This window comes from Pelophylax lessonae (genome assembly GCF_965119305.1).
Source record: "Pelophylax lessonae genome assembly, chromosome: 3".
Classification (NCBI taxonomy): domain Eukaryota; kingdom Metazoa; phylum Chordata; class Amphibia; order Anura; family Ranidae; genus Pelophylax; species Pelophylax lessonae.
Genome location: NC_138770.1, coordinates 560,608,594 through 560,622,648, shown reverse-complemented (window position 1 = coordinate 560,622,648; position 14,055 = coordinate 560,608,594). Strand labels below are relative to the sequence as shown.

Here is a 14,055-nt window from a genome sequence, read left to right as displayed (position 1 = left end):
CTTTTCCAGAATCGTATAACAAAAATCATACGTTCAGTACGCATTGTTGAATTAGATACTAGTATCATGCAACAAAATGCGAACAGTAAGTCGTCTGATTATCTGATAGTGTGTACGAGGCATTAAGCTGGGAATGCATTGGCAACTGTTAGTTGTGCGAATAAAGAAAGGCATGATTTCATGTATGTGTGATTATTATACATAATTTTTAGGCATTTTAAAGTACTTTTTAGGCTGTCCATACATTGTAAAATTTTCTTATTTAATTTCCTTTAGATTTACCTTCAACTATGTAGTGCAAGGGCCTGCTTAGCTGCATACAAAAAAAAAATTGTATAATGTATGGCCAGCCTAATGCCCTGTACACATTATCAGATTATCTGAAGACTTTTGTCTGCAGACTTACCAAAACCATATAATATGAGGTCAAACCTAAACACTTTCAATTTGTATGCAATCCGGCAGGCCCTTGCACTACATAGAAAAGGTAAATCTGAAGCAGTGTTAATTTTGGCAGCAAATTTCAATTTCGTTTTAGTCTTAGTCTTAGGACTAAAATGGCATTTTAGTTTTAGTCCCATTTTAGTCTTCTGCAAGTGTTTTAGTCGTATTTAGTCGACTAAAACTCCAGTACATTTTAGTCTACTAAAACTCATTATAGTCATCTATAATCGAATGGGTGTAGTTCAATTGTAATTTGTAATGCATTATTTAAGCATTTCTCTACAATTTCCAAACTCATTATATACTACTGCTGGTCCTGGAGTGAAAAATCTAATATGTTATTATTTATGGTATTAAGCTTTGAGCATGCACCAGTGTTAATTTTGGCAGCAAATTTGATTTAGTTTTAGTTATAGTCTTTTGACTAAAATGCCATTTTAGTTTTAGTCGTAATTTAGTCATCTGAATTGTTTTAGTTGTATTTTAGTCGACTAAAATTGTGTTAATTTAGTTGACGAAAACGTTTTAGTCGGTTTTAGTCGACGAAATTAACACTGATCTGAAGACAAAAGTCTTCAGATAATCTGATAGTGTGTACAGGGCTTAAGGCCTCATGCACACTGGACGTTATTACAACACCAGTAGAAAGCTGTAGGAGTTTTTCAGCTTTTTTTCAGTAGCGTTTTTTAGTGTTTCAGCTTTTTTTTTTAGCAAAACCAATACTCCCACAAAAGCTGATGGCTCACAAATGCTGATAAATGTAGAATCGCTGTGTTTTTCAGCGTTTTTAAGCTTTTATCAGAGTTAGAGCGTTTTTACAGCTGAAAAACTCCTCTCAAAACCCATTACGTTTTTTTTTTTTTTCCAGCTAGAAACACCCCTGCCAAAAACTGCTGATACAGCCTATGTGTGTATGGACCCATAGGATAACAGGCTGGCGAGTTTACTGGCTGCAGAAAAAAAAAAAGTCTGACGCCAAAAACAGCAGCTGTAAAAACGTCCAGGGTGTATGAGGCCTTAAAAGAGTTGTAAAGGCAGAAAGTTTTTTTTTTATCTTAATGCATTCTATGCGATAAGATAAAAAGCCTTCTTTGTGTAGCAGCCGCTAATACTTACCTGAGCTCCCTCTCTAACCAGCGATGTCCACGAGTCCCTCGGCCGTCCGGGACTCTTTCTCCTGATTGGCTGAGACACAGCCACAACGCCATTGGCTTCCGTGGCTGTCAATCAAATTCAGTCAGCCAATTAAGAGAGAGAGGGGGTGGGGTCAAACGGTAGCTCCGTGTCTGAATGGATACACGAGCTGCAGCTCGGCTCAGGTGTCCCCATAGCAGGCTGCTTGCTGTGGGGGCCCTCAACAGGGGGGAGGAGCCAGGAGCACAAAAGAGGGACCCGAGAAGAGGAGGATCCGAGAAAACAACAAGAGAAGGGTGCACCGACCTTGTTCATTACCACTTAAAAGTTTATTAAAGTCAAAGAAGGGTAGCGTACAATATACTCACAAACGTAGCCTATGAACAAGCATATAGGAAATGGGCACCGCTCGCTTCCAGGACACTTCTCTACTGCTGGATAGCGTGATGGCGTCCTCAAAACCTGATGTGGTTTACGCGTTTCGAGGGAGGACCCTCTTCCTCAGAGCCAAAAATCGCCACTCTTGAGTGACAGCTCTGAGTCTGTTGGGTCTGTTGACATCACATTGAAGATGGTGGCATCCAGCAGTCTAAAGACTCGTTTACACAAGCGGCAAGGACTGCCACTCTTCTGAGAAATGGTGTTTGACAGGTGTCCGGGAGGCGATATGCCACATCCTAAATGCCGCAATACGATGTTGCAATTGCATCTATTACATATGGTTGTGAGCCAGCTACAGCTTGGTCCACATTCTCTTGAATTCCCCATTCTCATTCCCGTCTCATTGGGTGGCATTCGGCAGGCGGAAGTGCCTTCTGAAAGCAACAGATCATTTAATTCCTGTCATGGTCTCGAAACAAAGCTTTAAGACCATGGCATGTGTACACCACCCGCTGCCTTTGTAGCTAAAGGGGAACCAATGGGGGGTGTCAGTAAATATGTGGCTCAGCCTCGTGTTTTTTCTGTCCCTCCCAACCACAAGTGTAAAAGAGCCTCAAGGACTTTTGGAGGATTTTACAGGTTCATAACATGATTTTACAAAATATTTCATCTGAATCTCCTTTTTTCTGTATGCCAAGTCGTAATTGACCAGAGGGAATCTACTGCATGCAACAGTCTTCTTCTAGACACTTACACCAGTGATGGACTTCAGGATGTCTGTAAACATTATTTGTTCTAGCACTATGTTGCCTAATGTCATTTTACATTAGCAGCAGTTGCTCAGTTACCCAAGAAGAATTTTAATCATACTTATTACCAGTTCTAATGAAAAGGAATGGATTTAAGAAATCTATCTGGATAAGAGCTTTTTGATTAAAATAGCTGTAAGACTCATTAACATTTGTATGAAGGGGTGGCTCTATTCCAGACATTTTTGATAATTAAAATTGGCCAAATTGCACAACAGTGGGAAGGTCTTAAAGGAGAATTTTTAAACAAAACCAGGAATGCGTAACGCACAAGGTTCAGGAGTGCATTACACAAATAGTGCAGGGTTAAGGAGTTGAGGAATGCATTAATTGCTGCTTCAGATGTGTGTTAAGCAATAGTTGCAAGGTTCGGGAGTGCGCCACACACAAATTGCAGGGTTCAGGAGTGTGCTACGCACAGATAGGTTCAGGCGTGTGCTACACACAAATTGAAGGGTTTAGGAGTGCTCTACACACAGTGCAGGGTTCAGGAGCAAGCTATGCACAGGATGTAAGGTTCAGGAGTGTGCTACGCACAAAATGCAGGGTTCAGGAGTGCATTACGGGGTACACAATTTTAGAGTGCATTACATGCAGGATGCAGGTGTCAGGAGTGCATAACACATGGGTGCATGGTTCAGGAATTTGTTATACATAAGTTGCAGGGTTCAGGACTGCATCATGCATGAAGGGCCAGGACAAGGGGAAGGCAGGAGGGACGGTTGCCCTGGGCGCAATGGTTTATTGCAGGGATCGGGGGAGCGCCTTGACCCTAACCCTAAGGGAAGGGGGGGGCGCAGTTTGGCATCCTTGGGATGGGCGCTGGATAACCTTGTCCCGGCACTTCATGCATGATATGCTGGGTTCAGGAAGGCATTCCGCACAAAGTGTAGGGTTCAGGAGGGCATTACACATGGGGTAAAAGGTTTAGGAGTGCATTACATACAGGGCACAGCGTTCAGTAGTGCATTACACACGGGTGCAGGATTCAGGAGTTTGATATGCATACATTGCAGGGTTCAGAAGTACAAGGACCTTTCATGTCAGCAGCTCTAGTATCTCCCTCAACTTATTTTTCTAACACAGTGCACAAAGTTGCCAAGAGAGATGCAATGTCACTTGTAAAGGAACTGGGCTTATATGTTTACAAGTGAAAGTGGTGAGCAGTGATCACAGTGCCAGTGTCGGAAGAAGAACTGAGTTGTCATGGTCCCACTGAAAAAAGCCCTCTACCTATAACATTAGCTGCTATATGTCTATAAGTGGTGCTCACTTTACCTACTGTATGTACAGTACATACATATAGTGTTTGGATATACAAACCCAATTCCAAAAAAGTTGGGACTCATGCCAAATATTGGCACATTTTGGATTTCATGAGAGCTACATATTCCAAAAAAGTTGGGACGGGTAGCAATAAGAGGCCGGAAAAGTTAAATTTACATATATGGAAGAGCTGGAGGACCAATTTGCAACTCATTAAGTCAATTGGCAACATGATTGGGTATAAAAAGATCCTCTCAGAGTGGCAGTGTCTCTCAGAAGTCAAGATGAGCAGAGGATCACCAATTCCCCAATGCTGCGGCGAAAAATAGTGGGGCAATATCAGAAAGGAGTTTCTCAGAGAATAATTGCAAAGAGTTTGAAGTTATCATCTACAGTGCATAATATCAGCCAAAGATTCCGAGAATCTGGAACAATCTCTGTGCATAAGGGTCAAGGCCGGAAAACCACACTGGATGCCCATGATCTTCGGGCCCTTAGACAGCACTGCATCACATAAAGGAATGCTACTGTAATGGAAATCACAACATGGGCTCAGGAATACTTCCAGAAAACATTGTCGGTGAACACAGTCCACCGTGCCATTCGCCGTTGCTGGCTAAAACTCTATAGGCCAAAAAAGAAGCTATATCTAAACATGATCCAGAAGCACAGGCGTTTTCTCTGGACCAAGGCTCATTTAAAATGGACTGTGAAAAATGGAGAATTGTTCTGTGGTCAGACGAATCAAAATTTGAAGTTCTTTTTGGAAAACTGGGATGCCATGTCATCCGGACTAAAGAGAACAACCCAAGTTGTTATCAGCATGCAGTTCAGCTTACACATCTGGAAAAGCACCATCAATGCTGAAAGGTATATCCAAGTTCTAGAACAACATATGCTCCCATCCAGACGTTGTCTCTTTCAGGGAAGACCTTGCATTTTCCAACATGACAATGCCAGACCACATACTGCATCAATTACAACATCATGGCTGCATAGAAGAAGGAACCGGGTACTGAAATGGCCAGCCTGCAGTCCAGATCTTTCACCCATAGAAAACATTTGGTGCATCATAAAGAGGAAGATGCGACAAAGAAGACCTAAGACAGTTGAGCAACTAGAAGCCTGTATTAGACAAGAATGGGACAACATTCCTATTCCTAAACTTGAACAACTTGTCTCCTCAGTCCCCAGACGATTGCAGACTGTTATAAAAAGAAGAGGGGATGCCACACAGTGGTAAACATGGCCTTGTCCCAACTTTTTGGAGATGTGTTGATGCCATGAAATTTAAAATCAACTTATTTTTCCCTTAAAATTATAAATTTTCTCAGTTTAAACATTTGATATGTCATCTATGTTGTATTCTGAATAAAATATTGAAATTTGAAACTTCCACATAATTTCATTCTGTTTTTATTCACAATTTGTACAATGTCCCAACTTTTTTGGAATTGGGTTTGTAGATTGGAACAGTGTAGTTAAAACCTCTTGCTGCATTATGCTTGATGTTATATACATGGACATTTGTACTATAGTACTTCTAAATATGTTGAATGCAACTTTATTAGAAGTCATTTTTTTTTTTTTTGTAAATTTGTTTATTTAAACAGAAATAAGGCATATTACAAGTCACCGGATAAATACAGTGAGAAATAACAATACAAAAGTAGAATACATAGCTCTCGGTCAACACAGACATCGCGTAATAACAGGATAACAACATAGTGGAACTTGAGGGTGAATATCCCCCGACACTAAAACACGAGCATACCGACCCCCTGGAACCCAACACATAAAGAGATATGGTACCAAGTGTATAGCCAGGAGCCTAAGGGCCACGGTGGAGGCCATGGAGCAACCCCTCGTCACCACCGGCATCTAACATATGGCCGGTATCAGGTGCGTGGGGGGTCGCCCCCCGTCGGTCTCCAAAGCGCTCCTCAGGGACAGGGGGGGACTGACAGCAGTACGTCCGATCGGGAGCAAGATGTGGATCTGACATAAAACATTTTTTAAGTGTGGTGTGCCCTATATATTTTTAATAATTGTATTAGTATTTTGATACACTATGTAGGGCTATAAAGGGTAAGTTCAACTTTTAAATAAAATAGACCATGTAGTCAAGGGTCCCAGTAGATTAAAGTATTTACTATACTTGTAGAATATTTGCGGCACTCCCAAAGCCTGGCAGAAAAACACCCATATTGTTTGCATTCCCCCAACCTGGCTAGTTGCTAGGACATGGCTGAACTACAGGGGACAGAGCCTGCATTATGAATGTGCAGCTTTTGAATGAGGGACAACACTTGCTCTTGTGATGCTGGGCTGAGCGCTCAGCAAATGTCACTTCCTAGCACCAAGGCAAGAGGGAGGAATGCTCACAATATGGGGGTTTTCTGCAGCAAATGGCCCACAAGGGTCCTTGGACTGCAAAGTCCATTTTTTTTCAGAATGTGAACGTAGCTTTTCAGAACCCTAAAGCCACATGCACATGGGTATGAAAAAGGGGTCTGGGTATTTTTCCGCCTGGGAAGGCAGCTGCATATTAGCTAATGTGCCCATGCACATGCAGGCATTTAATACACACTATGTTCAAGGGCTTAAGAAAAATGCTCCAAACTCACATTCCCAGATAGGAAAATCTGCGCTTTTTACAGGTAAAGGAACATGTACGCGTTTCTCCCGCTGACAACTGAAATGTACACAAAAGAATGCTGCAATCATCGGTTGTTAAGGAGCGGGGCCGCCGCGTCCTTAACAACTGATGGCTCATTTATCTGTCAGCGGGCTTCTCTGCTGACAGATAAATGTGATTAAAACCAGGGGTGGCTGCGGCTAGGGCCCCCTGTAGGATAAGAGTGCTCTCCTGCTGGGCCTCCACTCCAACCCCAGCCTGCAGTACAGCATGAGCATGAGCACGAGAGGAGCGAGCCGGGATGAAGAGAAGCCAGCAGCCCGGATGTGCTGCATGAGGAAGGGAACAGTGAGGAGCGTGAAACTGATGCCCTGCATGGAAGTCCTGCTTGCCCTGATATCACCATCCTCCACCTCCTACCAGACTGTCAGATCTATTGGGCAGGCAGCATGGCAGCATGTCGCACATAGATCTTCAGCTGTAGAGCAGTAGGTCGTACAGTGGAGAACTGGTGTGCACGGGGGAGGTACAGTGGGGAAAAGGTTTGTGTGTGGGGGTTATAGTGGGGAAGAGGGATTAAGGGTGGTACAGTGGGGAACAGGTTTGTGCGGGGGGAGCAGTGGGGAACAGGTTTGTGCGGGGGGGGGGGGGGGGGGCAGTGGGGAACAGGTATGTGGGGGATGTGCAGGAAGAGGGAAGTCAGGCATTCAGGGTGGTACAGTGGGGAAAAGGAGTGCAGGGGGGCACAGTGGGGACCTGGGAAATAGGTGTCAGTAATTGGTATCGGCGAGTACTTTAAAAAAAAAGTATCGGTACTCGTACTCCGTGCTAAAAAAGTGGCATTCCTATTAGTGTCACTGGTGATATCATTGTCAGTTAGTCAGTTAGTTCCCCCCAGTTATTTTCAGATTCCTACTATAAATCGCTGAAAACTGCCATTACTAGTATATAAAAAAAAAAATTCCAGTATATACTGTATACCATTATGCTATAACTTTAATGCAAACCAATCAATATATATGTTTTTTATTGGATATGTTTTATGGCAGAAAGTAAAAAATATTGTTTTTTTTTTTCAAACTTTTCAGGCATTTTTTCTTTCATATAATAAAAAATTAAAAGCCAGCTGTGATCAAATACCACCAAAAGAAAGCTCTATTTGTGTGAAAAAAATGATGCAAATTTTATTTGGGTACAAATAAAGTTTGGGAACAGGTGCGCTGCTGGGATAGCTAATAACACACCTATAAATGAACTGCAGCACTCACCAACACAAGTACTCAAGAGCATTTGATTTTTCATTTATATATATATATATATTTTGGAGGTGTATCATATTGTTTTTTATCTATTGCACTTTCTGGTTTATTATTATTTTAGCTTCAGCACACATCTGAATAGCGCACTACCCTTTTCACTTGGGTGCAAAGTTGCATGACGTGCAATAGCCAGCTAAAGTAGTGCAATGCCAAATAACAAAAAATGACCTGGTCATGAAGGGGGTAAAACCTTCCGGAGCCTAAAGTAGAAGTTCATCCAAAACCTACTGTAACTAAAACAATTCTATCTAACCCTGTAAAGAGGAAATCGCTATGAATACCTTTTCTGAAGCTGGTCTGGTCCCCAGTGGCAGATGCTGTGTGCAGGAGAGAACTGACACAATGGCTGGGAAATGCCTGGGAAGTGGCGTCACCCATAGGGTTACTATGGGGCTTCTGTTGTCGGCTGTCTCTCCTGGAAGCCGCCACTGACAGTTTAGTTTGGGGCTGGACTGGAGCAGCTGCAGAAAAGGTATGTAAAGCAATTTTTTCTGATTAGGGCTAGATAGTAGGGATGTGCATGGGCAAAAAATTTGGTTTGGAATTTGTGTAAGTAAAAAAATGTGTCTCAAATGTGTTTCATTTCACTTCGGGACTTTGGCACTTCGGACGGCCACACAATCTCTCACCCCCCTCTTCAAAAAAAAAAAGGAAAAACAGATTGCAGAGGAAAAAAAAGGCAAATCTCACTCTCTCTTCCCCTTATCCCTCTCTCTCCCTGGAACACACTCTTAAAACTAATGTTGCTCCCCAAGTCTGGAACAAGTAAAGTAAATGGAATGTTGTTTTCCTCTCTCAGTCTACTTGTGCTATCACAACTAGTCTGCTGTCTGGTCACATGAATGCAAGCCAACACCCTGACAGCCTGATTTAATACTAACCCACCTCAATGACTCTGTGGCCAAGTGTCAGTGACAAAATCACCATTAATTGGCTGTCCTCTAACATCAATCACAAAAAAAAAGAACTTCGGCACTTTGGAACTTTGGCACTTCAGGACTTCGGCAATTCGGTTCGACACTTCCGAACGTCGGCACTTCGGGACTTTGGCAATTCGGAAATTCGTGAGCATCAAAATATCTGAATTGCCGAAATTCCTCCGAATTTACATTCGGAACAAAACTAATTGCACATGTCTACTAGATAGATTCGTTTTATAGAACTAGATAGAAACGTCGCTGCGAGTACGTTTAGAGTTAGTTAGGTTTTGGGTGAACTTCTACTTAAGGCTTGGTTCACATTTATGTGAATTGGATGCGGGTTTTACCACATCTATTTAGCATGACAGAAGACTGTGACCAGCTTTCACTGGAGCCAGTTGACACATCTACAGTGCGGCTGCTGAGCTGATTGCACAGGGGTCTTGTGTGCCTTTGGCTCTGTTTCAGGTCCGAATTCAGGCAAAAATTCGGGCCTGATTCATCCCTGAAACGGAGAACAGGGATGCACCGAACCCCTGCTTTAAAGCATGCATCCAAATTCAGTGTGAACCCAACCTTAAGTGGTTAAAAAGATCCAGTGTGAAAGATCCAGTGTGCATGGGAGGTTTTTTTTACAAACCTGTGTACTTGAAGCCTAAACATTGCTAGTTGAAATTAGCATTGGTAGTAGTGGTGTACAGACATTTATTGCTAATTATATGTGACTCGCTAGTAAGAGATGAGTCTTTGAAGTGGAAAAAGTTGCAAAGACAAAGTAAAATTTAACACTAAAGCCCCGTACACACGTACCGATGGTCGGCTTACAAATGTTCCTCTTTTCTCCCCGGGATGTCGGTGTCTGCTGAAAAGTGCAAAGACAGCACAAGGACAGCACAAGAATTTTGTCCGCCGACTGCAGAAGTGATGTCATGTAATGGTTAACTTTCCCTGTGTTTTCTATTTTCTGAGCATGCCCAGTCTTGCAAATCTGCGGTCTGTCGGCCGAATTGTGTACTGACAGGCGAACAATCGTCCGTTCTGGTGTCGGCATACAAAAATTTTCATGTTTGCAAGAAAGACTTTTGTCCGCGGATTGTGCGCAGACATCTGTCGGAGGCACCATACTAACACGCGTACAATCGGCAGATCCTTCGTCCACCGACGTTTGTATGCCGACGATCGGTACGTGTGTACGGGCCTTAACACACAAAATTATCACAAACAGGATTCCAGACATAATGAGACAAAGGTTACAAAAACAATTGGTTTACAAATTAGTCAAAGTTGGCACAGTGGTCTGAAAACAAGTTGTAAACTTTACTTTACCACCATGTATACAAGCAAGGCACCACACTTCTATGACTGTCATGTGTTATTTCTCTTGTGTTTTACAGACATTTGAGCTTAGAAGCTATGAGTCAACACGTTGGGCGACAACATACCTAAACAAAGATGCATTGGGCATTGGAATAATGAAATCCTTTAGGCGCCTTTTTAAATACATCAGTGGGGAGAATTCCGAAGGTATTTCAGTTTGTTGTTGTAGTTTACATTTGTAAAGTTAAAATTTCCTCCCTACCAAACACATTTTACATTACGGAGCATATTTAGAAATGCTCCGCAGCCATCTAAAATTCTGAGATGGACAAAACAGTTTTTGGAGAAGGGTTAGAACCTCTAGCAGGTTTATAAAGGGAAATTTCTCAGACAGAGAAAAAGTATAGCAAAAATAACTATTAGTAGTGTGAGGAAGTTTATTATACTGTCTGTGGTACCCACTGTACCCTTACTTTCTTTTCCGATGACACCCTGTGTTTTAGGGTGTCACTGGGACTGAAATTGAGGGAAGATATGTCTAACGGGGACACCGATAGCAACAAAAACATGGTACAGGTTCTAAAGTAATCCCACTCTATCTAAAGTGAAAAAAAAATAAATAAAGGGTGTAGACTTGAGTTGGACTTTAAACTATGAATCAAATCAGGCTGTCATATGAACATGACAGCATATAGATGTAAAATAGCAAGCGATGGCCTACAAGAATTGGGGTCGAGAACATATGGAAATGTTTGGCAAACATCTTACTGCTGTCTGCTCAGGGTCCAGACAGACAAACCTGAGCTGTGTATGGCTGTTTTATTTTACCCACAAGAGAACTTTTGCATGGTTTAAGACGGTATTTGATTAGAGTCAGGTACCATTGTCAATGATTCCCTTTTGATGTAAGCTCTGTCAAAGTTTCTACTATTAGACATACACTATATTACCAAAAGAATTGGTACGCCTGCCTTTACACGCACATGAACTTTAATGGCATCCCAGTCTTAGTCTGTAGGGTTCAACATTAAGTTGGCCAACCCTTTGCAGCCATAACAGCTTCAACTCTGCTGGGAAGGCTGTCCACAAGGTTTAGAAATGTGTCTACGGTAATGTTTGTCCATTCTTCCTGAAGCGCATTTGTGAGGTTAGGCACTAATGTTGGAGATTAGGCCTGCCTTGTAGTCTGCACTATAATTCATTCCAAAGATGTTCTATTGAATTGAGGTTAGGCTGAGGGCAGGCCAGTCAAGTTCCTCCACCCCAAACTCGCTCATCCATGTCTTTAAGGACTTTGCTTTGTGCACTGGTGCGTAGTTATGTTGGAACAGGAAGGGCCAACCCCAAACTGTTCCCAAAAAGTTGGGAGCATGAAATTGTCCAAAATGTCTTGGTATGCTGACAGCTTAACTGGAACTAAGGGGCCAAGCCTAACCCCTGAAAAACAATCCCACACCATAAACCCCCCTCCACCAAATGATTTACACCAGTGCACAAAGCAATGTCCATAAAGACATGGATAAGTGGGTTTGAGGTGGAGGAACTTGACTGGCCTGCACAGAGTCCTGACCTCAACCCGATAGAACACCTTTGGGATAAATTAGAGCGCAGACTGTGAGCCAGACCTTCTCTCCAGAATCAGTGCCTAACCTCACAAATGCACTTTTGGAAGAATGGTCAAACATTCCCATAGAATGGATTTTTAGGAGATACAGAGGCTTCAAGGTCCGGCTGGAAAGTATGGAATTTGTTTTTATTTTACCCTGGATGTGCATAATAAATTTTCTAAGACTACTAACGTGAACTTTATTTGGGGTGTTTCACTCTATTCATGCACGCCAGAGCGCCATCCTTTTTTCTTGTTTGAACTTTCCCAGAAGAGTTGAAGCCGTTGTAGCTGCAAAGGGTGGGCCAACTCAATATTGAACCCTATGGACCAAGACTGGGATGCCATTAAAGTTCATGTGGTTGTAAAGGCAAGCACTCCAATACTTTTGGTAATATCGTGTACATGACAAACAAGTAAGCTGAAAGCTCCACTAAAGAAAAGGAATTAACAGTTCTGTTTTTTTTTCAGTGAAGAAGTGCTACCAAAGTTAGACACACAAGAAAGCAGTATTCCCAGGAGAGGTTGTTAGTATTGCATGGGGACCTATAGAGAAGATCTAGATAGATATTGTGATCATTGTAAGGAAGGTCCACTAATTGTTCCCAAATGATCAGTCTACCACAGCAGAGTAGGAACAAGGTACCTGGAATGAAAAAAACTATTAAGAAACGAAACAGACCAAAGTAGCTAAAGCAAGATATTAAATGCAATATTTGGGTATAGGTCAGAGCTGTAGGTATAGTCTTTCCTAATGATACATGAACTCTTAAAAAGGAACAGTCCGAGTTCACACATGGAAGATGGAAAGAGGGAATGGTAGGAAGGGGTACAGAGATATACAACAGGTGAAAGAAATATAAACAACATTTCTAGACCAAATTCAGGAAAAATTGTACTATACAATGGGAGCGGGTACCTGATTTTGACAGGTACCTGCTCCCCCACTTACAGCCAGATCGCTGCGGGGATCTGAGTGGAAGTTCGGTCCCTCCTCCTTCCCCCACATAGCACAGGTCCCATAAGACTGTGGGACCATCTACAATGCGCAGAGCATGTGTGGTTTTCCTTAGTCAAGGACCTGAAGCTGATTGAAGAATGAAGACAGCACTGGATCCAGGAGCAGGTAAGTGTCCAAATATTAAAGGCAGGCGTTACAGTATTTGGGGAGCCTTGAGCTCTTCTTTAACTCAACAATAAAATCCATCAAACATGTTACAGATCACATGATGCATGTATGCATATTATAACATGGTGTGCATAGGCCACTCAAAGATTTTATCTTAAATGAAGAAGAAAAGGTAAAATCCCCACCTTCAATGTGTTTCACAGGTCGAAGCCCTTTTCTTCAAGAAAAGTCTAAAACAATATGTTCACATAAACTACTCCACCATTTCAAAGAACAAAGAAGACATCCCCAGAGATGGGTGAATCCCCATGTTCAACTAAAGGCCCGTACACACGAGTGGAAATTCGACCGGGAATTTTCATCCTACGACCGATCTGCCGCTTTTCGGCTTGTTAGTATGATGCTTCCGACAACCGACTCCGACTTTTCGGCCGAAAAAATCCTGGTGTGCAGGCTATAAAATTTTTGTCGACCATCAAAACACGACTGATTTTCGTCTCATTAGTACAGATTTCGATGGGGAAAAATCTTATGAACAAGACTAGGCATGCTCAGAGATCAAAAAACACAAAGAAAGCAATCCAACACATGACATCACTTCTGAAGTAGAATTCTGTCGTACAGGAAAATTTGTGTGCAGTCTAGAGCACATTCCAACCAACAGACACCACTCTGGACAAAAGACGGACGACCGGTCGGCGGAAATTCATTGTGTGTGTACGAGGCTTTAGTCCCTGTTTACACCGGTGTGACTTGCATAAACTTATGGTAAATTAAGTCGCAAGCCGCAATAAAATCAGAGGTGCAAATTGCGCTGATCTCACTACTAACCATCCTGTCTTCCTCCTGCTGGAATGGGGATGTCCTCCATTTAGTGCTACTCCCCTGGTTCCCAGTTTGGTGTCAAATTGTTTTTCTCTCTTTCTTCTGACCTTAACCACTTTACCTCTGCTCACAGTAATATTACTGCGGCAGAGTGGCTCGTTATCGTCTGACGACGTAGTACTACGTCGTCAGACACTCCCCCTTCTGGGCGGCGCTTGCGCGCCGCCGGAGGCTCGCTCCCGTTGTTTTCATTCACAGCGGGAGTCG

General features: G+C 42.5%; 1 protein-coding gene across 1 annotated transcript in view; it reads left to right on the top strand.

Moving 5' to 3' along the window:
• Positions 1–14,055, top strand: part of LOC309551640 (heme-binding protein 2-like) — a 44,612-nt gene that overhangs the window by 19,491 nt on the left and 11,066 nt on the right. Inside the window, exon 2 of the mRNA XM_082252307.1 lies at positions 10,306–10,435. Coding sequence (XP_082108433.1) covers positions 10,306–10,435 — 130 coding nt within the window. The remainder of the gene's footprint in view (positions 1–10,305; positions 10,436–14,055) is intronic.